We start from the raw sequence: 27,984 nt of genomic DNA, 5'->3' as shown, positions 1-27,984 counted from the left end.
GTCAAGGCCTTTTGGGAACCAGCAGTGGCCAGCACAGGGCTGGTGAATGAGTGAAGGGGTGAGGCGGGGCTGGGGGTGGGGATGGCAGAGGGCCAAGGGCAGCATTAGGGTCACAGAAAGGCCTGAGTTTTAGAAGAATAAAATTTATTGTCTTCTCATGCTTTAGGGGGCTCTCTGGGTACTCAGATGCCCCTCCGGCCCCTGTGGCTACTTGTAGGCATTGGCCTTGTGCTTGGGCAGGAAGACGAAGTTGGGCGGGACAGGTCCCAGCAGCATCTCACTGTGGGAGGGAGGCAGGCAGCCGGGGTCAGGCCTGGTGTGGGGCAGCCCCCAGTCCAGCTCACCCCAGACCCACCAGGTCGTCTATCCCCCTATCCCCCAGGGCCTCAGTTCCTGGGCACCTGATGCGAATCCAGTCGGTTGCCTTCTGGCTGGCCATGAGCGTTTCCAGGTAGTCGCGGCCCAGGTAGTAGGGCGGCCGCTCGTTGATCCGCTGCGGGAGCCGCTCCAGCAGGCCCACGGGCACGTACCTGTGGGCGAGGGTGGCGGGAATGAGGTTGGGCTGGGGCTCCCCACACACTGTGCCTGGCCCACCCCACCGCCCCGCCGCCCCATCCCACCTGCACAGGAAGGAGAGCCACTCAAGGAGGAAGCGGCGCGTCTTCTCGACGCCCTGTGTGTCCGAGCCCCAGTGCTCCAGGCCGTAATGCGTGAAGTCCCGCAGGATGTCCAGGCGCTCGGACGACGAGATGTCCCAGTGCCTCTGCTCCTTGATCTCCGTGAACAGCCACGGCTTGAGCAGGGCGCCACTGGAGGTGGGCGGCAGGCAGCGGTCAGTGGGCCGCTGGGGAAACCCCGGCCCCCAACACCACGGTCCCCGGCCTCCCAGCCACACTCACACAACGCTCAAAGCCAGAAAATTTGGGACTTTGCTTGTGGTCCAGTGGCTAAGATTCCATGCTCCCAATGCAGGGGATCTGGGTTTCATCCCTAGTCAGGGAACTACACCCAACATGCTCCAACTAAAAATCCCACATCCTATAATAAAGATCAAAGGTCCCACATGCTGCAATTAAGACCCGACACAGCCAAATTAAAAAAAAAAAAAAAAAAGCCTGAGAGTTCCACGCTATGACACTAAGGCCACAGCTGCAGCCCGAGGCACACGCACCGCGCGATCATGACCCCCGCGACACCAGTCTGCAGGGCCCGGTTGGCATCTTCGTAGGACAAGACGTCTCCATTCCCTGAGGGACAGAGGCCGGGGTCTCAGGGAGCCACGTCGGGCAGGGGTGCCAGGGCATGAGGAGTTCTCGCCAGCCGGGAGCCCCCCATCGGGGCAGGGAGGGGCCCAGGTGAGGGGTGGGCCTGGGTGTGTGACCTGTGGGGACCCACCGAAAAGGGGCATGGGGCGGGCTGCTGCCACGCACTGCTCGATGTACTGCCAGTCGGCCAGCTTGGTGTAGCGCTGCTCCCGCGAGCGGCCATGGAGCTGGAGGAGAGGCGGCCGTGTGGGGAGGGAAGGAGGGGCCGGGGAAGCAGAGGACCATAGAGAGAGAGAGAAAGAGACCCAGAGAACCCGGGAGAGACGGACTGAGAGAGAGAGAGACAGAGAGATGGACAGACGGAGACAAGAGATGGAGGGCGAGCCAGAGACCAGGAGAGAGGAGACGGGAGGGAGGGATAGTTAGAAAGGGAAGTGCCTCGGGGCCCTGACGCCCACTGCGCCCCAAGACCCACCGTGACCAGAGCTGCCCCCCAGTCCCGCAGATCGGGCAACAGCCGGTGAGCCAGATTCACACGCTCCTGGACGCCCGTGCGGAGCTTCACGGTCAGCGGCACGTCCAGCACCTGTGGGAATGGGAGTGGTCGGCAGCAGGGCCTGGGGTCGGTCGGTGAGGGCTCTGGGTGGTCATCTTGAGCAGTACCTGGTTCATACCACGGACGATCTGCTGGAACTTGGCCAAGCGGTTCATGAGGGCACAGCCCCCGCCCTGGGAGAGACAGGTGGCTGGAGCTCAGGAAGGCCGGGCCCAGGCTGGGCCTGATGCCAGCTCCCACCCTACCACTGCCTTCCTTGTCCGGATGCAGAAAGCAAGGCACAGAGGCCCCCACAGATTCCGAGCAACTCCACCCTCACCCACTCAGCTGAATGTTGGGTACCTTCTTGAACACGAGGTCAATGGGGCAGCCGACATTGATGTCCACGAAATCCACCTCGATGGTGCGGTTCAGCAGCTCGGCACATTTGGTCATGGTGTCAGGAAAGGCACCCTCAAGCTGTGGCCGGGTGGGTGGGCAGAGAGTGAGGGGCTGTCCTGCCTGGCCCCGTGCCGAGGCTATCAGCTCCTCCAGGTGCGTCAGGCTGGCACGTGGCCAGTAGCTGAGGCAGGGGGTCTGGGAGGTGATCCAGGAGAGCCTGACCCTGCACCTGACACGTGGCAGCCAAGAGCCCCTCCTCCTTCCCTTCCTCGGGGCGCCACCAACCTGGACGCCAAAGATATCCTCGCAGGGGTGGCGTTTGAGCAGGGCCCACTCAGACATCTGGCCCTGCAGCAGGTTGGTGCACACAGCCATCTCCCCGCAGGTCACGTCCGCCCCGAAGCGCTTACAGATCCGGCGGAAGGGCAGGTTGCCACACTGGGGACAGTGGAATGCACACGTAAGGGCATGGCAGGCTAGGACCCCAGACATGGACCCAAGCCCCAGGGCAGGGGGAGCAGTGGGTACTGCTGTGATGAGCACATTGCCAGCACCTGCCCACCCCGCTGTGGGTCCTACCGTAGTGAGTGGGGCCAGGTATAGCTTGCCACTGATGTCCAGCTGAAAGGGAAAAAAAGCACACTGAATTTCCACCCACGAATCTGACTTTCAAGGCCTCTCAAGCCTCAAGCCTTCCCACAGGCTTTGTCCTGCCCCAGTAAGTCTGGTTCCTTTTCACCTCCACACCTCTGCACAGGTCACCTAATCCCTCCAAGAGGAAAGTTCTTTTCTCCATGCTTTTCTCTGCTAGAGAGCTTCTACTCAACCATCAAAGCCTCAGTCCCAATGCCCTCCCTTCTAGGAAGCCTTTTCCACTGCCCCCTTCTGTTAGAGCCCAGACTCTCTGGAGCTGGGAGTGTGTCCAGCTCTGTCTGCCCCCGACGCTGCTAGTGTCCTCAGAGGGGGCCCATGACACATACCCGCCGCTTCTCATGGGGCCTCAACCTGACTACATCCTCATCTGTCAGGGGTCCGCAGGTCCTTAAAGGGCCACTGGGAGGGCCAACGGTGTCCAGTTCCTGGGGGGCCAGCTGGATGTCACAGTTGTCCTGCCCTGGGGCACCCTCGGCCTCCCTGCCCTCGGGGACAGTGGCTTCGGGGGTGGGGCCTGGCAGCGGGCCCCTGCTCAGCTGGCGCAGAGCCTGCTCTGCACGCTTGAAGTGGATCTTCCTTTTTCGCAGCTGCTGCTGCAGGGCCTTGTCCAGGCCGTTGCGGACAGGCGGGGCCTGGACCAACCCCTCCCTCACCAGATTCTGGCCCTCAGGCCCCAGATGCGCCCCGGCAAAGCGGCAGGTCACACCATAGGGGCACCTGCCGAAGGTTTCGAAGAGCACACAGCTGGGGCCAAGGTCAGCAGGCTTGGTCTCGAGGTAGTGGCCCACATCATGCAGGAAGCGGCAGCGGTCGCCATAGAAACACCTAGCAGCTGATTCCTGCAAGGAAACAGAGAGGCAATGAGGGAGGACAGAGAGACCTTGATGAAGGCAGTCGGGCAGCCTAGGTCTGAAACTCAGATCCCTCCCCTCCTGGCTGTGTGTCCTCAGACAAGGCAGAAACCTCACCAAGCCTCAGTTTCTTCACCTGGAAGATGGGAACAATAACGATACATCATAACGTCATGAAGACTGAACAGGGGGCAGACAGGCTCACACTCAAGGCATCTGGGACGTTCGGTAACAGTGACGCACACCTGGACCAGAGAGGGGCAGAGCTTGTTCTTATCATAGTGGGTGGGCTTCACGTGAGGCCGGCACTTGTTCTGGCCCCGGGCCCTCTTCTGAGCCTGAAGCTGCTCCCCAGGTTCAGCTGCCTCCTCTGCCTGGCCGTCCTCTGTCTGCCCGTCCTCCAGTCGGATCCGCTTGGCCTCAGGCTCAGCCAGGTCATTGCCAGCAGGGTCTACAGTCTCGGATTCCTGGCTGGGCTTCTCCTGCCCTTTGGCTTCCAAGAATTCGTGGAACTGCTCCTTGGTGGTGAGGTATCTGCCAGCAGAGAGGCAGAAGAAAGGAGGGCTTGTAAAAGAAGTATCCTGCCTTGAGCTCAGATTCATGAACGCTAGAGAAAGGGGCTGAGAACACTTGCCCCTGTTTACATGCCTCTGTTGATGGGGTACTCCCTACTTAGAACTAGCCAGCTGCCAGCCGAGGAACACTTCAAGGCCGCAGGGAGGATCTGTTTTGTTCCTGAGTCCCCAGTGCCCAGACTGGAGAACTGAATTAAGTACAAATATCAGATGTGAACATCCCTGGCGACCTTAGGCTACAAGAAACTACAAGTCCCAGCGTGCTCTGCAACGGGTCCGCTGCCACCACATTTCCCAGCATGCCTTTCAGCCACCCCACCCCCCGACCCCAAGACCCAGCATGCCCCGCGGCACTAGCTTCAGACACAAGTCCCTACCTGTAAGTGCGGCGGTTGGCCAACAATGCTCTTGCGCCATTCCCGCCATACGCTAGGCCTACAGTCCCCAGCATGCACTGCGGCCTCCGCCCCAGACCCCGCCCACCCCAGCATGCACCGTGGTCTCCCTTCGTGCATGTGACAGTTCCCAACGTGCGTGATCTCAGGTGCTCGCTGACCCTGCGAGCGGACGGAAGGCCGAAACACAAGAGCCGGCGAACTTTCAATGCTGGGCCGCTGCCCCAGCTCCCGGCAAGCACTGCTCGGGCCGCGCCTGACCCAGCGACTCACTGAGGTTTGATGGGCGCCACTCCCCGTTCCGGCTCGACGGTTCCTAGATCGCCACCACCATCACTCTCTGCTGAAACTACTGCCGCTCCCTCCGCCATCGGCCCCCCTCACGCCCGCTTTGGAGTGCCGCGGAAAGGCCTTCCGGGTCGCGTGTGTGTCTTCCCGGGTCTTGCTGGTGAAGTGCGCATGCCCAGGTCGCTCCAAGTGACGCAATTGTACGCGCATCGACGTAATGGGGCGGAACCTAGGAGGGGCTGGGGCCTCGGGTCCCTTTTCTACGTCTGATCCCTTTGCGGGAAACGGAAGTGTTCAGTGAGTCTCTTGGGGCTCTCAAACTGGCTTCCCGCGGGCCACAGTCGGCTTACAGAACTATTTTGTTTTCCTGATTGAATTTTAAAACACTACTACTTTTATTTGGGGTGTTCTTTAAACGAGTAACTCGTTGAATGCCTATGTGTTACATGCTATCCTAGACGCCAGCGAAGTGAAGTGAAGTCGCTCAGTCGTGTCCGACTCTGCGACCCCATGGACTGTAGTCTACCAGGCTCCTCTGTCCATGGGATTTTCCAGGCAAAAGTACTGGAGTGGATTGCCATTTCTTTTTCCAGGGGATCTTCCCAACCCAGGGATTGAATCCGGGTCTCCCGCATTGTAGACAGACGCTTTACCATCTGAGCCACCAAGGAAGTCAGCAAAACAGCAGTGAATAAAACAGACCAAAAAATCCTTATGCTTAGGAGCTTAGATAGAAGTGGTGAAGACAGTCAACATAATACATAAGTAAGGTATACTATATATTGGACGGTAATGAAGCAGGGAAGAGGAAGTGGAAAAACCATTTCTGGTGGTTGCGGTTCTTAATAGAATGGTCAGGGAAAGCTTTTTCACTGAGGGGACATTTTAATGGTTTTGCAAGAGATGAGTGAGAGAGACAGGAATATCAGAAGGAAAAGTGCTCCAGGTTGAGGGAACAGCTAGTACAAAGGCCCTGAGGCAAGACCCTGCCTGGTGTGTTAGACATATAGTGAGCCCTCTGTGGTTGGAGCTGCGTGAGCAAGGGAGAGAGAGGGAGGAGGTGAGAACAGGGAGGTGAAGGTCATGCAGGGCCCTCTAGGCTTTGGGGAGGGCTTGGGGATTTTATCCCAGGGAAGTGGAGAACAAACAGCCCAAGGAGAGCAGAATCTAGTCCCCATTTTCCACAGTCCCCACCATTGCCTGTTGCACTCTCCTAAAGCTCCCTGTTCCTGGAAGAGCCTTGGTGCAGCACAGGCACCTCTGGGCTGTGGACTCAGCCTGCCAGTTTGGAATCCCAGCACTTCTGCTGACCAACTGAGAACATTGTCCTTAACTTTGTGCCTCAGTCTCCTCATCAGAAAAATGGGGCTGATAAAAATAGCAGTTTTAGAAATTATAGACTCAATAAATAACAGTCAGTAAACATTAAAGAGTACTATTGTTGCTACTGTGTGCTACTTCAGTTGTGTCCAATGCTTTGCGACCCTATGGACAGTAGCCTGCCAGGCTCCTCTGTCCATGGGATTCTCCAGGCAAGAATACTGGAGTGGGTTGCCATGTCCTCCTCCAGGGGATCTTCCTGACTCAGGGATCCAACGTTGCTATTTCTTTATCACTATTATTTGCCTCGAATTATGTGAACACAGTGCAGGATGTCAATAACCAATTTCTTGGCCACCCGTGCATTTTACCGCTAACCTTGACAAAGCTTTCCTGGAACAAGGAAATGAGACAGAGACTGAATTCCTTGAGTGACAGAGGGACAAACTGAGGCCAGAGGAGGGAAAGGATTTGCCTGAGGCCGCAACAGGCTTAACTCCAGCTTTTCTAAGACCTGGGGGAAAATGGAATGGGGGTCAGGGAGCAGCTTGTCTTCCATCTCTGGCCTCTGCCGCCCTCTATAGGACAAACTGGAAATAAAACTTGGAATCAGGGACTCTGGAAGAAACCACAGCAGTCCTTGGGAGACTCTGTCCCACTTACCCACCTCCAGGGACAGGAACTCACTTCTTCTTGAGGTGCCCGCCCCATTGCCCTCTGAGGTTCTACCATCGTTTCCCGGGACATCATCCCACAGGCGTCCAGATCTCTCTGGGGAAACAGTTGTTCAGGTGGAGAACTGAGGCCCACAGGGGGTGACCTCAGGAATGGGACTCCCCTCTCTGGGCCTCAGGCTTCAAGAAGACCCTTCTTAGGGCTTCCTGGATTTGCCCTGTGACAACGAGCCTTCTCTGTGTAAGGCGATCCAGAAAGCCTTCCTGTAGGGAGAGAAAGGGAGATTGTGGACTGGCAATTAATAACAATGTGCTGTGCTCTGCGTAGTCACTCAGTTATGTCCAACTCTTTGCGACCGCGTGAACTGTAGCCTGCCAGGCACCCCCGTTCATGGGGATTCTCCAGGCAAGAATACTGGACTGGGTTGCCATTTCCTTCTCTAGGGGATCTTTCTGACCCAGGGATCAAACCTGGGTCTCCCGCATTGCAGGTGAATTCTTTACTGTCTGATCCACTAGGGAAGCCCAAGAATACTGGGGTGGGTAGCCTATCCCTATTTTCCTGACCCAGGAATTGAACCAGGGTCTCCTGCATCGCAGGCGGATTCTTTACCAGCTGAGCTGCCAGGGAATCCGTAATAACCATGATATGGGTATTAATATAAGTGACACATTATTAATTGCTTGTTATTATTTTGTTATAATATTGCATTATTTTAATGGCATAGTACTAATCATTTACCAGTAGCTGCACAATTATTGAGCACTTACTGTATATTGGGCTCTGTTCTAAGCTCTTTTCATGTATTAGCTCCTTTATTCCTGTCTCTGACCTTGTGTGGAGGAAACAGACATTCATCCCAACTCTACCTGAATCAATGGCTTGCAGAGGTCCCAGGTCTGGGGACTGCCCCATTGCCTAGCCAGAGACCTTGGGCATCAGCCTCTCCTCCCACCACAGCCTGTCAGTCCCCATGTCCAATCTGCTTTCTCTCCAGAGTCTCTTTCTAGCCTGTCCCCTTTCCCGGCAACTCCCCTTCCAGGCCTCAATCTCCCAACCTACCCCCAATAGCCCAGCCTCCCACACCTCTTTCTAAAACCCAGATCTGACCATGACCCTCCCCTGCTCCCAATCCTGCCTTGGCTCCCTACTTCCCTAGTCCTAGACTATAGCCCCAAAGTTTCTGCATAGTCCAGCCCCTGCTGCCTTCCCCAGCTTCATGCCTCTTCACCTCCTCACTCCCTGAACTCAAGTACCAAGTTAATGCCAGAATTCCCATGAGCTGGTCTTACCTCCCAGGCTTCAGATATGCGGTTCCCTCTCCCAGTAACAGTTTCCCACACCCAGTCACCTTGGGTACCCCACTCACTCTTCTGTTCTCAGCATCATCTTCTCTAGAAAAGGGAGGCATTGAGGATCTTCCCCTCATTAAACTAAGTCCAGAACTGGTGGGCATCGGGTCGGCTTCGGCTCCTCTGTGTCTTCAGCATGCATGTACCAGGCCTGGCACACAGTAGGGGTTCCCTGAACACTTGCTGAGTGATTGTATCTTGTCATAGCTAGGGAAACTGAGGCACTGGGGGCATACCTCCCCTGGCCCGGTGGGGTGTCCCACCCTCACTGAGGCTGTGGCAAGGAGCTGAGGACTTCCCAGGTGCCAGCCTGGAGAGTGTGGGGACACCAAGAAAGATGTTCCTGCAACACTGAACTGGGCCTGAGTCATACAAATGCCTGACCTTGGTTGATCTGAGGAAGCAGGAGGGAGGCAGGTTGCCCTGGGGCCCCTGAGCAGGTAGGGAGACTGAGGCACTCAGGAGGGGGTGGAGTTGGGCCTGGGAAGGTGCCGCTGGCACTCTGCCCAGGCACTGGGGCTCCCCCTGCCTCCGTCCCTTCCTTTTATTCTTCCTGTTTCTGGCTTAGCATTTTTTGCTTCTCTTTCTGTATTTCCTTCTCTCAGTGTGTCTATCTCATACCTTTCTCTGCCTCGCTCTTTTCCCCACATATTGGCTCTCCATCTCTCTCCCTCTCTTCATTTTTCGCTGCATCTGTCTCCATCTCTCTGCTGTTGTTGCCAGCCCCCATGGTTGCCCTGCCTCCACTCTGTCTCTCTCTCCCTCCACTGTCTCCCCTGCCCTCTCTCTGTCCCTCTTGGCTGGTCGGATGGGGGAGGAAGCGCAGGGCAGGTGTGGCCCGGGCTCTTTGCCCGCTGCCGCCGGGCCGCTCCGGATTTGCGGCTTTCGCCTCCTTTATCTGGGGCTGCAGCTGCCCCTTATCTTCTGGCTTCAGGACACGAGACCAGGATTAGGGCAGCCTGGGCCAAGGACGCAAGGAGGCAGGGCCAGACTGGCGGGTGGTGAGGGCCAGGGTGCTGGGAGGTGTGTGCTGTGGGGTGCCTGTGAGCCTTAGCATCTGGGGCTGCCGTGCACATCTGAGTGTGTGTGTGTGCATTAGTGAGTGTGTACACACATCTGCAGAGCATGACTGACTTTGGGGGGGGTGTCTGTGTTTTGATGTGCATATTTATGAATCTGTGAGCGTGTGTATCTATTGTACGTGTGTGTGTGTGTGGATACACACTCAATGTCCACACATTTGTGGCTTTTGTGTGTGTGTGGGTTGTCTGTGATCTGCCATAAGGTTCTCAGCCCTGGCTCCACCTCTTAGGTGTCCCCCAACCCCAGGCCCAGGCCCCTTTGCCTCCCTAGCCCTCTGCCCCGCCCCCCAGCCTGATGGCTTTCCTGCATTGCCGACCTGGGACCCCCAGGGACAGGGCCTTCGACCTGTGACCTGGGGCTGCAAATGGCCCTGCAGGGACAGCTGGCGGCCCTGCTTTTTCCATCATCCTCTCCTGGAATCAGCCTGCTCCTTCCTGCCGCCCGCAGGCCTCATGGGTCCCCATCCTGGCCAGTCCGGCTGGCTCCTTCCCTGGTCCCTGGGGCCCTTGCTCTGACCCTCGGCCAGGAGTGGGTGTCCAGCTGTGTTCTCGGTAGGAGCCGAGGCCTCTCTCTGCCCTCAGCATTGTCCAGCTCAGGGTGAGGATAACTTTGATGAATCCAGAGCCCTAGAGCCTGGTTTCAGGGAGCTTCTTGGCTGGGCATCAGCAACCCTGTGCTGAAGAAACACGGGAACCATTTCACAAATGGGAAAACTGAGGCACAGCGAGCTCAGCCACCAGCATATTGGGGGATGGAGTAACACTCAGTGTGTGAGGATGCTCTGACTGGAGGGGTGGCTGGAGGGACAGAGAACACAGAAGGCGCCAGGCCACCTCACCCTCCATGGGCTGGTCCCTGGAGGGGTCCCCGAAATGCAGCCATGGGGCTGCAGGGCCTGGACCAGCTCCTGGAGTTAAGATGGAAACTTCTCTACCAGCCAAGTCTCTGCGTCTTGGCCAATGGCCACCAGCCTCCCTAACCCTCTGCCTCAGCCTCTATCCAGGAACAGAACACTCCCCTGGGAAGCAGTGACCATCGGGCGGGGGTGGGGGGTGCAGAGGGCCCTCTGACCAGAAGGGACAGGGTTGGAGGAGCAGTGGGGGACAGTGGTTACATGTTTGGTAATCATCCAGCCCCAGAGTTGAGCTGCTGTCTTACTGTGTGACCTGGGGCTGATGTCTTGACCTCTCTGATTCTCAGGTTTCACAACTGCCCCATGGGCTTACAGCACGCTGGGGAAGGGAAGGCCTCACCTGGAGCTACCTGGCGGAGATGTGCTGTGGAGGAGTCAGTAAAGGAGCAGAACTAATTTCCCAGTAAGCATGGGAGAGGAGGTGGCGATGGGCAGGTGTCTGGGCCTGGCTGCCCCTGCCTCAGCCTTGACCTTGGTGCCAGCCAGCTCAAATCAGTCACAGAGGTCACATGCCTTTGAGTGCCCCCTGCTCTTCACTGAGCTTCACCACCCTCCCAATCCGTGCACTGAAAGACCACAGTCCCTAGCCACGGGCTGACTTTTAGCGTGGGAGGTTCAAGGCTGGGTTCCACCCATCCCGCCCCACAGTAGCCCAGTCTGGAACAAGCAAGGTTTAAAAATAAAGCATTGTAAATATCCATGTTTCCTGCAAATAGAACCAACCCCTGAATCCCCTTGGCCTCACAGGCAGCCCGGCTCAGACAGCTCCCTTGACGGAGGTGGGGGGGCATGTCATGTGTGCACCAGTTCCCGCCGCTGTGTGAGTCAGCCAGTGTGACAGGGTGTCTGTCACCACCTGTCCAGGGGGTGACAAAGCCTGTGGTTGGCGACAGAAAGTGGCCAGCGTGCTGGGTTGTATGAGGTGACATGCATTGATGTCAGAGGGGGTCACACCTGTGTGGTGTGATCACGTGGGGCCGGCCTTGAGGTGGGTCGGGGCTCTGGGTGCCTGAGTGTGACAGGGGCTGCCTCCTCCGTGTGTGTTTGGGTCAATGTGTATGTCCCTGAGTGTGCAGGGGTCTCCTTCTAAGTGGGGAGCGTGACCGAGTCTCCCCACGGTGGTGGAAGGTGGGCATGAGTCCTACACCCCGGGGCCCCCGCCCCTCGACTCCGCCCCTGTCCCCCTGCCCACCCCAGAGGAAGAACCTGGTCTTTCAAGTCGCTGTTACCAGGGCAACCATTTTACGAGCGTCCACATGGTGGGCACATGTGTATGTCCTGCACCCCATGTGTCTGTACGCCCCTGCCCCCATGGCTCCCAGCCTAGGCTGGGAGGGAGGGGGTCCAGGCGGTGTGCGGTGAGCGGAGGCGGCCAAGGGGCCGCTGGTAACAGCTTAATGATGGCTGGCGGGGTGGGGGTGGGCTCCTGGTCTGGATACGGGTATGCAGATGGGCTGTGCTTCCCAGACCGGCACGGTGTGTGCGTGTGCGCCTGAGTACGCATGACAACAGAGTCTCCTCGACTCCTGTGCGTTCATGGCTGTGGAGTGGGCACACGATGCTCGGCCTTGCGTGTGACTGTCAGAGGGTTAGGGCGTGTGTGTATGTGTAACAATCCACCAAGTGGACACGTGTGTGCAGGAGCAATCCTACTCCGTGCCGTGGAGATCCGCTGGGGTTGCTCTGAGGGCCAGTGGGCTGCTAAGCACGTGAATAGCACGTGTGTCTGTGTCTCTACAGGGAACTCTGTGTGTGTGTGTGTGTGTGTGTGTGTGTAGGGATGGCGCTGTTCTAGAAGGGTGTGCGGGTATGCGTGAGAACAAGCATGGCGCTGGGTGTGACCCTGCCTGGAATAAGGTTTGGTGGTCAGTGCCTCACCCTTCCCTCCCGGCCAGGGTGTGTGTGTGTGTCGCTGAGAGTGAGTCCTTAACGACACCAGTAGTGGCAGACGCGTGGACATTGCTCAGCAAGTGGCATGGTTACTCATACTTACCAATTCAATCCTTACTGCAACCCTTGCAGGATCTACTGCTAACATCCCGTGTTACAGACGGGGAAACCGAGGCACGGAGAGGCAAGCACAGATCCCTGTTCTTTGCATCCTGGACTGGAATCGGGCAGCTGCGGGGCTCCGGCTCTGACGCACACTCACCCTTTTTCCTTCCCCGACAAATTCAGAATCCAGGCTGCACCCAGCTCGCGCGTCCAGTGCGCCCCACACCCCCATGGCTGGGGTGCCTGTGTGGTGGGGGTGGGGGTGGGGGCCTCAAGACCTAATAGCCATACAAACCCCAGGCAGCTGGAATCAGGGGAATGCAGACGGCCTGAGTCAGAGTGAGGAGGCACCAAGAAATCAGGCCGCGGGAGGCCGCGGGAGTGAGAACCAGAACCCGGCTCCAGGAACGCAGGCGGCGGCGGGGACCCAGAGGGCAGGAGCCGAGCGCTGGGGCAGGGGGCGGGACTCTGGGGCGGGTGTTTCACCGTAACTAGGCCGGGGTGGGGCGGGGCCATGGCGGATCAGCCTCCGCCCACCCTCCCAGCCCCGCCCCCTGAGCCCTTTGGAGCCGCTAGGGGGCGCATTGGGAACGCGGAGCCGTCGGGGAGGGTGCCGGGTGGGTTTGGCTCGTTGGGCCGCGCTGGGCCTTGGTGCCCAGGGGAGCGCCGCAGGGAGCCAGGGGTGGGAAGATATCCCCCCGCGGGATCTGGCTTGGAGGCCAGACTAAGGAGAACTGCCACTTGATGAGAGGCTCTGTGGACAGCGGGTACCGTCCGACGTCGGTCTTAGGGTCTCATTTGCTATCTTCGGGGGAAACTAGGTCCCAGAGGGGACCTTTAGCTTTCTGGAATGAGGACCTGGGAAGGGGCTGGAGGGCCCGTAATACCCAGTGAGATGAAGAGGGAAATTGTGGGCCATGATTACCGTGTCGGGGGAGTGCTGTGGCTCTTAATTCCACGGAGGCGGATCTTAGGGGGGTCTGGAGAAGTCTCGGATTTATAGAAGATGCGCCGTCGGGGTTCTTGAAGTGGGAGTGGGATATGGCTAACCTGGAGGGACGCTGTCCCGGGGGAAATCCCCCGAGGGGCTCCCTTGGCGAGAAGACTTCTTGGGGCCCTGCGTTCCTGAAGGGGACCGAGCAGGACGTGGGGGGGGGGAGGGGTCTGGCAGTAAGACCGGTTCTCTGTGGAGTGGGGAACGCTGAAGGTCGAGGGACTGGCATGGGGGGCACTGTGGCTCTTATCTCAGCAAGAGGCCCTTGGAGAGGGGCTTTACAAAGGTGCGCCGCCCGAGCCTCTGGGGCCAGCGGATATCGCCGTCCAGGGGGCTGCTGCTGTCCTTGCACCCTTGCCACCTGCGTTGTTCAGGTCCCCCTCTGGCTGGGCGGAACTGGGCGGGGGCGTCTCCCAGTCCCGGGAAATCCGAGCCACCGCCCCTGGCCCCGCCCCCGGCCCCGCCCCCCGGCCCCGAGCCGGCCGAGCCGTCCGCGGCGGGAGCGGCGGAGGCGGCGGGAGAGCGCGCCGTGGAGCCGCTCGGAGCGTCTGGGCCCCTCGCGCCGCCGCCTCGGACCCCAGCGCCGCGCACTGAGGCCGCCCGCGCCGTCCGTGCGCCCCTGCGCCCCGCGCCCTCCGAGCCGCAGGCCGTCCAGGGCACCCCCTCAGCCCCAGCCTCCGCCGGGCCGGGATGGCCGCAGCCCGCGGCTGAGCGAGCCCGGGGGGGCCCCATGGGCCGGCCCGCGCCGCGACCCCCCCGCGGCCGCCCCCTCCGGCCCGGGCCCCCCCGGGCGCCGCGGGCCCAGGCGGCCCGGATGGCGGTCGCGGCGGCCGGGGCAGGGGCTGGGGCCGGCGCGGGCGGCAGGCGCGGCCGCCACTGACGGCTATTAGGGCGCCCAGAGCAGGTAAGCAAGGGCAGAAGGGGGGCCCAAAGAGGACTGGCGCGGGGGAAGGACTGGCCCCCATGGACGGAGGTTGCGGGGGCGTCCAGGGACTCCCGGTAGACCAGTAGCTTCCCGCTTTGAGCCAAGAACAAGCGTGTGTATGAGGGTGGGGTCAAGAGGCGACAGGTCCGCGCGTGGTAGGGGGTCGGGAGGGCGATGTAAGTGCCTCTCTAAGCTAGCGTATGGCCAGGGGAGGGGGTGGTCCCTGTCCGACGGGGCGGGCGCGCTTCTGCCTCCTCGGACCCCCTTGTATGCTTCTGGAGAGGGGGTGGAAACAGGAGCAGCCGGACACCCTTCCCCAGCCTTTAGGTGGGCGAGACCCAGACACCCCTTCGGCCTTGTGGTCTACAAGGGGCCGCGGGGGACAACCGGATCCCACGGACCCTGAGTGGGGGGCTGCCATCGCGGCCCAGCTGCACGCAGAAGTAAACATCTGTCAGTGGCGCGTTCCAGCCGCGTTCCCTGCGCGCCGCCGCCGCTGCCGCCGGGGACACGGTGTCCTCCGGTAAGGGCCCAGCTCTCTAGGCTCCTGGAGCCTTATGCAGCCGCAAGAGGGCGCGAAACCATTTTGGGGGGGGGGTGTCCCTTAAGGGCAAAGACCAAATTTGAAGAAAGAGCGGTCTTCCTTCCTCTTTTTACTAAAGACATCTCATATTCAGGATGGTCCCAAAATTCTCCCAGAAAGTGTGGTTTGTCAGTTCACAGTCTTTAAGTGGAGGAGGCTGCAGACAGTGGGCAGATATGGGCTGGGACCAGAGACAGAAGTGGCTTCTCTCCTGGGGTGGGTGTCACCACAGTCCCCTCCCCAGGAAGCACCAGCATACATATATCATGGTGCCACTGGCCTGGCTCAGTGGGTCTGTGGTTACCTGCAAGGCTGAGGCCAGCAGCCCAGATCTGGGGAGTAGAACTAGGGCCTATGTGGGGGGCATGAAACGCCAGACCCCTGATTTTCCTCACTTGTGCATGTCCACCCTGTCCAACATCCTTTTCTGTCTGTTGCATGGCATTCTTTGTCTGTCTTTAAAAAAGCCCCAGGCTGAGGAAGCCCTAAAAGGGCATGACTGGTCTAGGCGGATGTCAGTTGGGGGACACTTTCAGTTTTGCCAGCTTTTCCCCGCCCCCAGCCCCTTGCTTTGGGCCCTTTGGACACCTCTCCCCACACCCTTCATTCTAGGACTGCTGAGGTTTGAGGTTCCATAGCCACTCCCAGGCCTTACAGCCCACTCCCAGAGAGCTGCAAAGAGCTAGTTCCAAAGGTGCAGGGAAGAAACCAAATCATGCCTCCCTACAGCTGGGCGCAGTGTCTGAGGTTCTGCCATCACTGCTTGTCTCTCAGGTGATAGGCCTCAGTTTTCAGGGGGTGAGAAATGGATACAGCTTTCAAGAGTCTGGGACAAGAGAGGGAACCAAACAGTTTGCAGCCAGGCAAAGAACACAACCAAGATATCACTTCCACCAACATGTACTGCCATGGTGTAGCTGACTCTGTTTGGGGTCAGGCTCCTGGGCTTTGTCCTTCCAGGAAGACAAACTTGAGTCCAAGGTGGAGGCCAAAGTGGGGAGCAAAGGCACTACCTCCGGGTAGGAGGGTCAGGGGAGACTTCCTAGAGGAGAGCCATTGGGGTTGGGGCTGTGCAGGATGAGTAGGAGTTTTCTAAGTGGGACAGGTAAAAGCATCCAGCTAGTAGAAACTGCATATGCAAAGATCTGGAGGCAGGAAAGTGCATGGGTGGTTTTGGAAAATCCAGGGGGCCTGAGTGTGGGAGGGAGAGATCATTCTGAAAGGTTGACAGAGAACTGGGCTGGGGCCTTCAAGGACAGATTCCTGGAGATGGGAGCTGGAGACACAGAGAGAGGAACAGGTCCTTTAATGCATCTGGCATCATCGGGTGCAGCCATCTTTGCTGAGAGGTTCTGGGATTCTTCTGCAGATGCAGCTTTCCTGGTTCCCCAAGGTGGGATAGGGGAGTCAAGGCCCATGAAGGGAGACAGGATCTTCCCTCTGCCCAGTGAATCAACTGAGCAGGCACAGTGGGACGCTGGTTCTCCCCATTTCACATCTGAGAAAACTGAGGCTGGGCAAGCTGGAGGGATCTTTCCTTATGTGCCATGTAATTAATTCCTGAGCCCTAAGCTACCGTGTGCCAAGCTGTGCACCAGGACGAAGCAGAAAATAAGACAGGCCCGGTGCCTGCTGCACTCATGAGGGGGAGGGTGGGGGGCAGGCCTGAGGCTCTCAAAACAGCCAGCCAGCCTCCTGGACTTTCAGGGTGTGTAACGGCCACCAAGGAAGCCTGAGTAGGACCTGGGACACTTTGGCATCGGTGTTCAGGAGCAGAAAGATCTTAACTAACAATCCCAGAGGACTCAGGCTTTGTCTGGCCTTGGAAGAAATCCAGCAGGTGGCCCTCACTTCCCAGTGGGGGAAAGAAAGCCCAGAGCAAGGGCCCCACCATCCGTGCCTAAAGAGCTCAGTATGTCAGGACCCCAAGGCAGAATTTGAACTTGGGGACATAGAAAAGGTGACTCGGGTCCCCTGCTTCCCAGGACACCTGTGTTAGAGTTTGAGACATGTCAGAGGTCTGTGCCTTGGTTTCCCTTTCTGTCACAAGGCCAGGTTTGTATGGCGTCCTCCTAGAGGACCCATGTCCCTCGCGCCACCCACTGGGCCCCATGCCAGCTGCTCAGCCGTGCCAGGCCTCATTAGGTTGATCCTGTTATTCTCCCCCGGGGAGGTCCCCCCCCAACGCCCGCCCCAGATGCCTGTAAGGCCTGTCCCAGGCCAGCTTGGCTAAGCCAGACCAGCCTGGTATGGTCGAGGTGGGAATTTTATGGGCCAGCCGCAGAGGACCAGGCCAGAAACAGCGGGTCGGAAAAGCAGGCAGCCCCACCACATACACGCTCCCCGGCCCAGCCTCCCCAAGAACACGCCTGAACAGTGGCCAGTATAGGAAGTGGGCACTGGGCACTGGTGGGGAATAGGAGCCCCCCCATCTCTCCTCATCTCCCTGTGGTGTTCCCTGGCTAAGTTTGCTCTGGTCACCCCGGTCCTTTTGAAAAACTATCATCCTGTGTCTGAGCCTTTGCTCATGCACTTCTCTCTGCCTAGAACACTGTTCTAGATCTTCACGTGGGCTCAGCGCAAATCCTGCCTCCTCTGAGAAGCCCTCCTTGACCACTCAGCCTAAAAGCAACCCTGGTCACTATTGCTTCACCTTGTTTTATTTGGGGGCTGGTGTTGCACTGACAACCTCTAAATTACCCTTTCTTTTTTATTGGGCTTTAATTTTATTTTTTTCTTTTATTTTTTAACTGGAGTATAATTGCTTTATGATGTTGTGTTAGTTTCTACTGCTTTCTTCTTTCTCTCTCCCTTTTTTCCTCCCTCCCTCCCTCCTTTCTCTCTTACTTTTGTAGCCACACAGCTTGTGAGATCTTGGTTCCCCAACCAGGGATCAAACCTGGGGCCCCAGCAGTGAAAGTGCAAAGTCCTAACCACTGGACTGCCAGGGAATTCCCTAAAATCTTTCTCTCTTTTTTATTATCCATCTCCCTTAATGGATGGTCTGAGCTTGGCCAAGGCGGAGTCCCAGTTGGCCTTGGCCATCCTGTGTTCCCTGGCCAGCCCAGCACCTAGTAGGCACTCCATATGTGTTGAGTGAATGAGTTGGGGGCAGAACAGTGGGTCTTCTGTTTACTTGCTAGTGCTGCTCTGCTCTGTGTCTTTGAGAAAATACTCTCCTTCCCTGGACCTCAGTCCCTCCTAAACAGCAAGACCTTGCTTCTCTCCGTCCACCCCCCAGCATTACCCTTGTTATGGGGGGTTGTGGAGACATTGAGAGAACAAGTTTAGAGTCAAATCCCGGTTCAACTGCAGCTCAGCCACTTAATTTCTGTGTGATCTTGAGCAAGTCACTTTACCTCTCCAAGCCTCAGTTTCCATGTGGTCAACGGCGCTAATAATAAGAACATCTTTTCCAGGGACTGTGAGGGGGGCGGAAATAAACTTGTGGAAAGCACTCAGCAGAGGTCTCGGCACTAAATAAACGGAACGGCCAGCACCGCCAGGTGTTAATGTTATTATTCCTGTTCTGGTTGTACGAGGAAGGCCATGTGGCACAGTGTTCACGAATGTGGAACAGAGGGCACTGAGGCTGGAGCTTTGAAGGATGAGTAGGAGTTTGCCTAGCCACCTGAGTTCAAATTCTAGCTTGGCCATTCATGCTCTGTTTGACCCTGAGGAAGACACTTCAGTCTTTTGGACCTCAGTTTTTCTGTCTACACAATGGGGATAAAATGGTCCACACCTTTCTACGAAGGCACTAAAAGATGTAAAGCACTTAGAACAGCAGCAATGGTGTTGTTCACTAGGGTTAGTATTAGCTATTTTTCTTTAATACTATTATCACAAAGCAACCAACACAGAAGTCCTCCCCAGAAGTCGACTCCTCAGCCTCACTTTGGCGAAGACAGACCCAGAGCCCCTTAGGATAAGCTCAGGACCCGAGACTTGATTCTCAGAGTAGCAGGGAGCCAGCGATGGTTCTAGCAATCGGCCAGCAGGCAGCTTCTGGGTTGGAGGAAAAAGAGGAGAGGCTGGGCTCCCACCTCTAGCCAGGCCTGGGAGGTTCTGCAGGGGGCTTCTGTGCCTGCACCCTCCCACGAGGCCGCCCCATAGGCTGGCCCCTGGCCCCCGCAGACGCGACATCGGAACCAGCTGTGCTAGCCAGATGTTCCTGGTTTATCTGCAGATGTGCGACGCTGGCTTCCGCCTGCCCCGGCCTCCCCATCCCCACCACAGGGTGGGGCTGGGCCCTGGGGCCCTCTGAGGGAGGGGGCACATTTTTGTGGGCTGTGGAATTTGTTTCTCGTTTTGCAGAACCATTGAATCTTGTCTGGAGAGAAGATCAAGTCCCACCCATTTCCCCATCATGAAATGGGGCCTCAGTTTCCCCATCAGTGGATCCCTAGGGAACCCCCAGGGGTCATCTGGGGTAAACAAAATGAGCAAGGCTGCCTGGGGAATGGGCCCAGCTGCCAGCCCCAGAGCTGGAAGACTGATGGAGGAAGCAGAGAAGGGCGTGCAAGCACAGGCGTCTGACACCCGGGCCCCACTGCTGCCATAGGCCAGGCCTGCAGGGCTTCACTGAACAAAAATGGCCCTCCAGATGAGGATGTGTCCTGGGAAGCCCATTGTACAGATGGGAAACGGGCTCAGAGAGGGGGAGGAGCTTGCCATGTGGTCCAGCCAGGAAGAGGCAGAACATGGATGTGAGTTCAGCTGTCTGGACCCCAGGTGCCGCAGCATCCAGAAATACCCTTCTCCAGGGGCAGCCACTCCCACTACTGCCCACGTGGCTTCCCAGCCTGGCTTGTTCTGCCCGTGGGTGGCAATGACAGCCCCACATGCAACCCGGTCATTCCTATAGTGTGGGGTGGACCCCCTCGGACCCTTTCTGAAGTTGGGGAAACAGAGATACAGGAAGACCAGAGACAGATCTGGGGGTGAGGTTCAGGGGGAGAACAGTGCTAGTGGAGGGAGGCACCACACGGGCAAAAGCCTGGTGACTGTGGATGGAATTCTCAATGTCCATCTTTGCCTTGAGGGGACTCAGCCCAGACTGCCCCTCCAGAAGCTCCTCCTATCCAGCAAAGACAGATATGGACCCACACACTATGCTGGCAGAGCTGGGCAAGGGGGAGAGACCTGCAGCTGTGGGGGGACGGTCAAGATAGGGAGCAGGCATGGCTTTCGGGAGGAGGGGCTATAGGAGCTGGGACTTTGAAGGAAGAGTAGGAGTTTGCCTGATGGAGACAGGCATGCCTCCCCCAGACTAGAGAGATGAGTGTGTGGGCGGAGGGTTCCCCTCTCCTCCAACCTCTCCTTGGGAACAAGCATGAATCAGGTTCCTCCCTGAGGCCAGCGGCTCCACAGGCTAAAGGCTGGTGACCCTGGGAACAGGTATGCCTGGTGGGTGTTCCCTGGGAAGCTCTGTGGAAAGGTGGAAACTTGGAGCATTGCCGGGACATCAAGATAACGAGCAGTGTTTCCTGGCACCATCAAAGAAGCTGCCAGGAACACCCTCACACCCTCACCCTAATTGTCTGCTCCTTGGATAACTGGAAAGATCCAGCTGGCTGTGTGTCTACAGGCTGTTCATCACCCCTCTCTGAGCCTCAGTTTCCCCTCCCTCCCAGCCCTGGGGACTCTGTGGCCTCCAGCTAGAAGTTGAGGTCATTCAAGGACCCTCTTGCTGCAGTTCAGGCTGACCTGACCCCCATGAAGGGAGATGCCCCCTTCCTTAGGCAATGAGAATTCTCCAGGGTCTGGACATTGTTGGCTTGAGAGGGGACCCCTGACCAGGTCCTGTCTGGCAGATGGGTGGCACTTGAAAGGCCAGCAGGTGTGGGCAGAGCAGGCCTTTTCCTCTGGGTCATTCTGCCTCCCACATTCCCCTTTCCCCCCTCGCAACCTGCTGTGCCTCCACTGCCCCATGTCGCCTGGAATCTTGGCAGCCAAGGGCCCCAGCACTGGCAGGATGTGTGTGTCTGCATGCCTGCTTGCACGAGCGTGGCTGGAATATAGGATGCAGGTGATAACAGGCACGCCTGTGCACGCACAAGTTCAAGTGCACAAGGGGTGGCTTGGAGGCAGCACGTGTGTGGCGTGCCCATTCTCTGTGTCAGCGTGCAAGAGACAATATGTGTCTGAGTGTGAAGGTGCTTGATTTATGTGGGAGTGTGAGTCTCAAGGGTGTGCGAGAGCTCCCATGGGCATGAGAGAGTGTAAGGGGTGTGATCACGGGATCTCCCAAGGGCAAATCAGGATGTGTGTGCACGTGTGTGGTAGTGAGTGGTAGTGCTTGAATGCTATGTTTGTGAGTAAAATGCCCACATGTGAGAGTATGAAACACACTAGCAGGTGAATGCAATGATGTTCAGGTGTGAGGGTGTGATAACGTTCGAGTGCATGGTCATGTTCTAGGTGGGAGAACACCGGAGTGTGTGATTGTGTTCAAGCATGTGAGTGGAATTCTGTTTGAGGGTGTGTGAGACCACTGAGTGTGTAAGCAGGACAGCATCTGAGCATATCAGAATGTGTGAGCTGGGCAGTGTCTGAAAGTGTGCATGCAACAATGATTGGGCACACATGAGAGAGAGAGAGTGTGTGTGTGTGTGTGTGCACACGCACGCGCGTGCGCGTGCACATGTGCTGAGCGAGTCAGAGTGTGTGTGAGTCTGGGAAGGCTGGGTGTGAACATGAGCCTCCAAGTGTGCTGTGTGAGTGCCCACCTTCCCCATGACACAAGCACACAGCTCATGCACACCTGGTCTCCCCCTCCATGCCCTCCGCCACACCCGCTCCCCATCAGGTCCACGCCAGAGACAAACCAGTTGGGTGACCCCCATACAGAAAGGCCCATTGTTGCAGACGCTTATCAGCTGTGCCTGCCAGGTCCCCTCCACCAGCGGTCCCCTGCTTTCCCATCCCCCTCAAAGCTCCAGGAGGTCTGCAGCTCCAAGGCCACCATGGGCTCCTGTGGCTGGGCCATCTCAGGACTGGAGACCCATCTATCCTTTCAGCCCCCTGTTTTACACTAGTGCTGTACAGGGACCTTGTTCCAATCTAACAGGGAAACTGAGGCACGCCACTCCAAGACTTGGGTGTGACGACCAGAGGTCTTGCACCTGGGGGGGTTTCCATGTCTCCCCCTGCCAGGGTGGGTGAGGCCACCAGAGTTCTCATCTTAGCTCTGTGACCCTGGCAGGTCACTTTGCCACTTGGGGCCTCAGTTTTTCCATCTGTAAAATGGGAATAAGGACTCTTGTGAAGTTAAAATGACTTAATAACATGCATTAAGTTTGTACAATGGGATCTGGCATCAAGTAGGGGCTCATTAAGAGTAAAGGCGGTGGGTTTGGGCACTTGACAAATGGCCAAGACTGACCTGTTTGCTGCACAACCTTGAGAATGAAGTCTTCTCCTCCCAACCCACAGGGCTGCATGACCTGCACAACCTGTCCTCGTCACCTCCCTGCCTTCACCTCCTCTTGCTCACTTTGCTCTAGCGACATGGGGCTGCCTTGGTGATTCCTTCAACCAGCCAAGCATGGCCCTGCCCTAGGGCCTTTGCACATGTCCTCAGAACTCCAGGCTGGCCCAGGGTTTGTTTACATGGCCCCAGGTTGGGGCCCTCATTATCCATCACCCTACTGACAGTAATAATATTATCACCACAGTAATAATAACAGCAGTATCTTCCACTTAACCACTTCCCTAGGAGTCCAGTGGTTAAGACTCTGCGCTCCCAATGCAGGGGGCACCTGTTCCATCACCTGGCTGGAGAAGATCCTGCATGCCTCGTGGCCAAAAAAAAAAAATCCAATACCACCAACAGTGGCAGGTCCTCAGAATGACTCCAGAGCATTTGCTCCACCCACGTGGTGTGCATTGTGTCAAAGAATCAGGGTGTGAGTCTCTAGATCCTTTCCTAGCTGTGCCCTTGACCAAGCCACTCTGTTTCCCGCCTCAATTTCTCCAGTTATAAAATGGAGGTTACAATGCCTCCTTCCTGGGCTCAGCACCGCTTATGGTACACAACAGGGGGTTAATAAGCGTTCTCCGTTACTTACTGTCTGGTGTAGGTCCTGTGCGGGTGCATCCTTGGGGCGAGGGGAGAGGTGGTTCCAAACTTACTGCTCTTAGCCACGCCCCGTCCCCCTCCGCCGACACAGGCACATCGCACGCAAATGAGATGCAAATAGCACGCAATTAACTGCTCTGGGCAGCGCGCAGGTCAGCCCGTGCGGCCTGAGGCGCGCGCGCGGGGACGCCCAGCACCCCGCGGCCGAGCCGGGGCGCTGACCGTCGTCCAGCCCGGCTTTCATCGCTCCGTGTAAATGTTTACATCGGGCCGGCCGCCAGGCCCCGCGCCGGGCGGCCGGCGGAGTAATGTAAACGCGGGCTGGAGGCCGCTCAGTGGCGGGGAGCTTCACAGACAGGGTGGGGGTGTGGGGGTACGCAGGAGTTATTAAACATCTACTGTGAGCATGACGCGACTAGGCAACCACAACACTGAGTAATCGGTGCCCCAGTAGGGGAAGCTTAGACATTATGGGGACCCAGAGAGTGCCCTTGCACGGGCCTGGGGCTGAGGAGGAGGCGCAATCAGGGAAAGCTTCCTGGGGCAGGTACCGTCTAAGCTAAGACTGAAAGTGGAAGGAGTGGGCGGCAGTGGAGGAGAGAATGTTCTGGACGGAAGGACTCACTTGTACAAAGGCCTGGAGGTGGGTTGAGGGCAGCTTTGGTCCATTGCTGCCCACTTCTGGGCATCTATTTGTCTGGTGGGGGCGGGGGGGCAGGGAACCTAGGCCCAGAGCAGGGTGGAAAGTCACTTCCAGGGACATTAATATGGCTCAACCCCAGGGCTCCAGCCTCCCAGACTACCTATTCTAAGCACCACCTCTCCTCACCACCCTTGTCCCACAGTGCCCCCTGCTGGGGATGTCTTCACCTTCCAGTCTTCCCCAGACTCCCTGGATTCCAGCCACTGCAGCCTCCTGGCTGGATTGGCCACTCCAGGTCACGCCTCAGGACCTTTGCACCCGCTGTTGCCCCTGCCTGAGATGCCATTCTCTTCTGCCTGGCTAGCTCCTACCTTTGTTCAAGTTTCAACTTTCTTCAATCCTCAGGAAAGCACTCTGGGACGCCCACATGGGGGCGGTTCCCAGGTTACCCCTGGCACAGTGCCCACCTCCTCCTTGGCAGCATTTCCCACAACCTTGTTCAGTGGTTCCTAGATGAATCACTTCTATATTATTATTGGTCATTAAGCAGGAGTGGTTCAAATCCAGGGGCCCCACTGTATCCCCACTAGCTGGTCCAGCACCCTGTGCCCATTCGTTTGTTGCCTGACAGACAGACAACGGAGGCCGTGTGGCTGACCATCCCGTGGACGCAGGCTGAGGATGCAGCGCTGGAAGGCGGCGGCCCTGGCCTCGGTGCTCTGCAGCTCCGTGCTCTCCATCTGGATGTGTCGGGAGGGCCTGCTCCTCGGCCACCGCCTCGGACCTGCGCTGGCCCCATTGCGCCGGCCGCCTCGCACCCTGGATGCCCGAATCGCCCGTCTGGCCCAGTGTAAGCCCTCCCCCGCCCCCTGTCTTGAGTCAGATACCCCCAACGTCACAGTGACCATAATGGTGGAATGTTGTACGCAGTGGAGCGGGCCACAAAGGCTTATTTTAGATGGGGTGGAGGGAGGGTGCAAATCCCCTCAACGGCCTGGCAGGGGTGTCAGAGGGGATGGATGCTGGGAACTGGGGTCCCTCGGCTCAGCTGTCACAAGGAATTAGGCTCTAGCCCTGAGGGGCCCGGGGGCCAGATGGAGATTAGACCTGGGCATTCGGCCCGGGTGGCCCCTGCAGCGCAGCGGGGGGTGGAGGAAGAGGGAGGCTGGACCGGAGGCCCTAGTGACCTGCTCGGGGGGTGACAGGGGAGGCAGAGAGAGACCGAGAAATAGGACGAGTCCTAGAAATGGGGAGAAAGACAGACATAGAGGAACAGAAGATGAGCAAGAAGATGTGGGAAAAGGCCAGGAGGTAGAAAAGTGGAAATGTCAGCCCTGGGGGTTGTGGCTGCATGGTCCAGCTCCCCACTAGCCCCTGATGCCTGCCCCCTGCAGGTTCTGTGGGGCCAGAGCAGTGCGTGGGCCCTGACTTCGTGGGTGCACGGGTGTGTCCACATGTGCATCCCCACGGGTGGATGGGGATTAGGTGTAGGCGGGGGAGTGTGCGTGGGCCCCTGTGGGTAGGGGGTGCATGCACGCCTGCGTGCAAGTCCACACGCGCCCTGCCGGCCCACACAATCCTTCTTTCTTGTCTTCACAATGGACAAGGGTGGCCTCCGGCGCAAGCTCCACTTCCGCCCCCGCCGCTCCCCCGCTTCAGGCTGCTAAGTCCTTCCCAGGACACTGGGTCCCAGAGACCCGGGCTCCCCAAAGCTAGTGCTCCAGGCCCTGGGGCAAAGGCCCAGTGGAATTTCAGGCATCGGGGAGGATCTCGGCCCACCGTCGGGTCCTGGCTGCCCTGCATCCTGTCCCTGGATCTAGCCCTACTGGAGGAAGGACAAAGATTTCCATACCCCAGAGTCCGTGTTCTAGATTCTGGGATTAATGTACTGATGGAGGAATCTCAGGCTTGGGCCAGGGAGATGTGGGCATCATCTCCTTGTATTCCAGATCCTGTGCACGTGGCCAGGCCTGCTGGAAGAACAGATATACTAGAAGATTATTGTTTATCTGAAATTCACACTGAACCGGGGATCTGTATCTTAACCTGGCAATCCTATGAATTAACTCTAGACACACATCTTTGGGGTGGGCACACTGGTGGAATTTTAGGCATCGTTAGTGAGCTAGGCTCACTCTGATCCCAGAGCAAGCAGTGTTTGTCACCCTACTCCCACCCATCTCCCAGAAGATGCTGTTGGGTGGCCCCTGATTTCCACCCTCCCAGCCCCAGCCAACGTAGGGACTCTGCAAGTCTCACTGAGCAAACAATGAAAGTAGGGTACAGCAGGGTACAGCTGGTGCAACGAAAGTAGGGCTGTCATCTGCCTGAAACTACAAGGCTCAGAGTGGGCAGAGCAAGGCTCAGAACTGGGGCTTGTCTGCTCTTGAGACCCCCTGTGGGAACAGACAGCTCCCAGGCTGACAGACAGCCCTTCCCGCTTGGGCCTCCCAGGAAGCTATTTCTTTTGACAGCCAGGTGTGCCAGCCTTGGGGGCAGGTGGGAGCTTAAACTCGGGATTTCCTCTCTCAACCACAAGAGTGACTGCCACCTGCTCAGGGGCTGGAAGCCCCCCATCTGCAGACCCAATGTCAGTTCAGTGCTGCCTGCCATTCCGATGTCTACACTTCTCTCTTGGGGCTGAAGAGTACTGGGGCAGGACCAGCCGCTTGGGAAATAAATTTAGGCCATGGAGTCCTGGGAATCTATGGCTCAGGGCACCTCCAGGCAGTTGTGGGAGAAGAGGGTTGGACTTGCACCAAACTTGGGCACGGGATGGAGGTGGGAAGATTGTTTGGTTTTCTCTCCGTCACCTGCCAGTGGTGTGGTCTTAGGCACCTCTTTTCCCCTCTGGATGCCAGTTTCCTCACCTGTAACATGGGGGGAGCCCCTGATGGTAGCTGTCACCCCATGTGGTGGGGCCAACACACAGGTCTCAGTGTCTGCGGCTCCTCTGTGCATTTTGAGAAGCTCACACACCCTGATTTGGTGTTGTGAAAGGGGAAACTTGAGTACTGCTACACGGTGGAGCAGGAGGGATGGGGGCAGGGGGAGGCGTTGTGAACAGGCCAGAGGTTCAGGGAAGATGCGGAGGTCTGGGTGGGGATCCCAGAGAGGGAGTGAGAGACCCATGACAACTCAACCAGAGTGGGCGGTTGGGGTGTGGGAAGCAGGCCCCCAACACTGCTCAGAGAGGATGTGCCAGTTTCCTGGGGCAACCAGCATGGGGTGGGGACAGCTGGGGCCCAGGAGGGACAGGGATTTGGTTCACTACACCGCCTGCTGAGCGCCACCCCTCCTTTTTTTTTTCTCCAGTGAGGTGAGAGCAGCTCAGTGAAAAAGGGAAGAATTTCCAGTGCTGCCCTGCATAGGGATGGGGTCCACAGAGAGTGGTGGAGGGGTGTGCCCACAGGGAGACAGACACCGGGTCGGCTCAGCTCAAGTTGGGGCAGACTGGTATGTGGTACAGGAAATGGTTCTGGGCAGTCCATCTTAGGTGTAGGCTCCAGAGAAGAGTGCTGGTAGCCTTGGGGACCCAGCCTGTGGGCCTGGATATGCAACCCTCCCCTTACACACACGCCACCCAGAAAGGGTGCATGAGCGGGAATCAGGGAGCAAGATAAGATGTGGTCGGGAGAGGGTGCACTAGGCCTTGAGTCACCCCAAGGTCCCTTTTCGCAGAGGAACAGCGTAGATATGGCGCTCCTTCCCATGCATCCACCCACTGACCCCTCGGCCCTTCTCCATCCCCTCGCAGACCGTGCACTGCTGCAGGGCGCCCCGGACGCGGTGGAGCTTCGAGAACTGACGCCATGGGCCGGGCGGTCCCCTGGTCCGCGCCGTCGGCCGGGGCCCCGGCGGCGGCGCGCGCGTGCGCGGTCGGGGACACGGCCGTGCGGGCTGCGCGAGCTCGAGGTGCGCGTGAGCGAGCTGGGCCTGGGCTACGCGTCGGAAGAGACAGTGCTGTTCCGCTACTGCGCAGGCGCGTGCGAGGCGGCCGCGCGCGTCTACGACCTGGGGCTGCGACGCCTGCGCCAGCGGCGGCGAGTGCGGCGAGAGCGGGTGCGCGCTCAGCCCTGCTGCCGCCCGACGGCCTACGAGGACGAAGTGTCCTTTCTGGACACGCACAGTCGCTACCACACGGTCCACGAGCTGTCGGCGCGCGAGTGCGCCTGCGTGTGACCCTACCTCAGCCGGCCCGGAGAGACGGAGGCCACGGCCCCCGCCCCGACGGCACCCACGGTCCCGCCTGGCAAGTCCCGCGACAGACTGCCCACCAGCAGAAGATGCCGTCCAGGGCTCAGGACTCTCGCGTTAACTGTACCAAAATAAAGTGTGGAAAATCCAGCCAGGGTTGTGATTCCGTGCTGAAGGCCTACGGGGAGGAGACGCCATCTCCACTGGGAAGAGGGGGACGGGTACCGTCGGCACTATAGTGGGAGGATCCCGTTTG

At 58.2% G+C, this 27,984-nt stretch overlaps 2 protein-coding genes across 6 annotated transcripts; one reads left to right on the top strand and one right to left on the bottom strand.

The window, feature by feature from the left end:
* Nucleotides 1–57: 57 nt before the first annotated feature.
* Nucleotides 58–5,090, bottom strand: DUS3L (dihydrouridine synthase 3 like). 3 transcript variants are annotated; one of them, XM_005901728.2, is made up of 13 exons: nucleotides 4,951–5,090; nucleotides 3,953–4,241; nucleotides 3,183–3,695; nucleotides 2,782–2,823; nucleotides 2,488–2,640; nucleotides 2,164–2,280; nucleotides 1,929–1,994; nucleotides 1,741–1,851; nucleotides 1,396–1,492; nucleotides 1,172–1,247; nucleotides 621–809; nucleotides 402–530; nucleotides 58–280 (listed from the first exon to the last, which is right to left on the bottom strand). In XM_005901728.2, the coding sequence occupies exons 1-13, from the start codon at nucleotides 5,046–5,048 to the stop codon at nucleotides 208–210; spliced, it is 1,953 nt and encodes a 650-aa protein (XP_005901790.2). In that variant the 5' UTR covers nucleotides 5,049–5,090; the 3' UTR covers nucleotides 58–207. The 3 variants fall into 3 exon arrangements, with proteins under 3 accessions (XP_005901790.2, XP_070229950.1, XP_070229949.1); XM_070373849.1 differs by having other exon boundaries at nucleotides 3,510–3,695; XM_070373848.1 differs by lacking the exons at nucleotides 58–280; nucleotides 402–530 and having other exon boundaries at nucleotides 669–809; nucleotides 1,396–1,593.
* Nucleotides 5,030–27,872, top strand: NRTN (neurturin). Of its 3 annotated transcripts, none has more exons than XM_070373852.1 (4): nucleotides 5,030–5,165; nucleotides 10,596–10,711; nucleotides 24,163–24,381; nucleotides 27,289–27,872. In XM_070373852.1, exons 3-4 carry the CDS (start codon nucleotides 24,213–24,215, stop codon nucleotides 27,711–27,713), a joined length of 594 nt encoding a protein of 197 aa, XP_070229953.1. In that variant the 5' UTR covers nucleotides 5,030–5,165; nucleotides 10,596–10,711; nucleotides 24,163–24,212; the 3' UTR covers nucleotides 27,714–27,872. The 3 variants fall into 3 exon arrangements, with proteins under 3 accessions (XP_070229953.1, XP_070229954.1, XP_070229952.1); XM_070373853.1 differs by lacking the exons at nucleotides 5,030–5,165; nucleotides 10,596–10,711 and adding exons at nucleotides 13,805–14,201; nucleotides 14,543–14,745; XM_070373851.1 differs by lacking the exons at nucleotides 5,030–5,165; nucleotides 10,596–10,711 and adding an exon at nucleotides 13,807–14,201.
* Nucleotides 27,873–27,984: the final 112 nt, after the last annotated feature.

This window comes from Bos mutus, chromosome 7 (genome assembly GCF_027580195.1).
Source record: "Bos mutus isolate GX-2022 chromosome 7, NWIPB_WYAK_1.1, whole genome shotgun sequence".
NCBI classification, from domain to species: domain Eukaryota; kingdom Metazoa; phylum Chordata; class Mammalia; order Artiodactyla; family Bovidae; genus Bos; species Bos mutus.
This window is presented reverse-complemented; position numbering and strand designations above follow the sequence as displayed.

What these genes read in the sequence shown, in the direction of transcription:
- NRTN (XM_070373852.1), top strand. Translation starts at nt 24,213, where the DNA reads ATGCAGCGCTGGAAGGCGGCGGCCCTGGCCTCGGTGCTCTGCAGCTCC. An exon ending in AATCGCCCGTCTGGCCCAGT is followed by an intron (nt 24,382 to 27,288) that starts GTAAGCCCTCCC and finishes ATCCCCTCGCAG; the next exon opens with ACCGTGCACTGCTGCAGGGC.
- DUS3L (XM_005901728.2), bottom strand. Translation starts at nt 5,048, where the DNA reads ATGGCGGAGGGAGCGGCAGTAGTTTCAGCAGAGAGTGATGGTGGTGGC. An exon ending in ACCTGGCCCCACTCACTACG is followed by an intron (nt 2,641 to 2,781) that starts GTAGGACCCACA and finishes CACTGTCCCCAG; the next exon opens with TGTGGCAACCTGCCCTTCCG. An exon ending in CCGCCCCATGCCCCTTTTCG is followed by an intron (nt 1,248 to 1,395) that starts GTGGGTCCCCAC and finishes TCTGTCCCTCAG; the next exon opens with GGAATGGAGACGTCTTGTCC.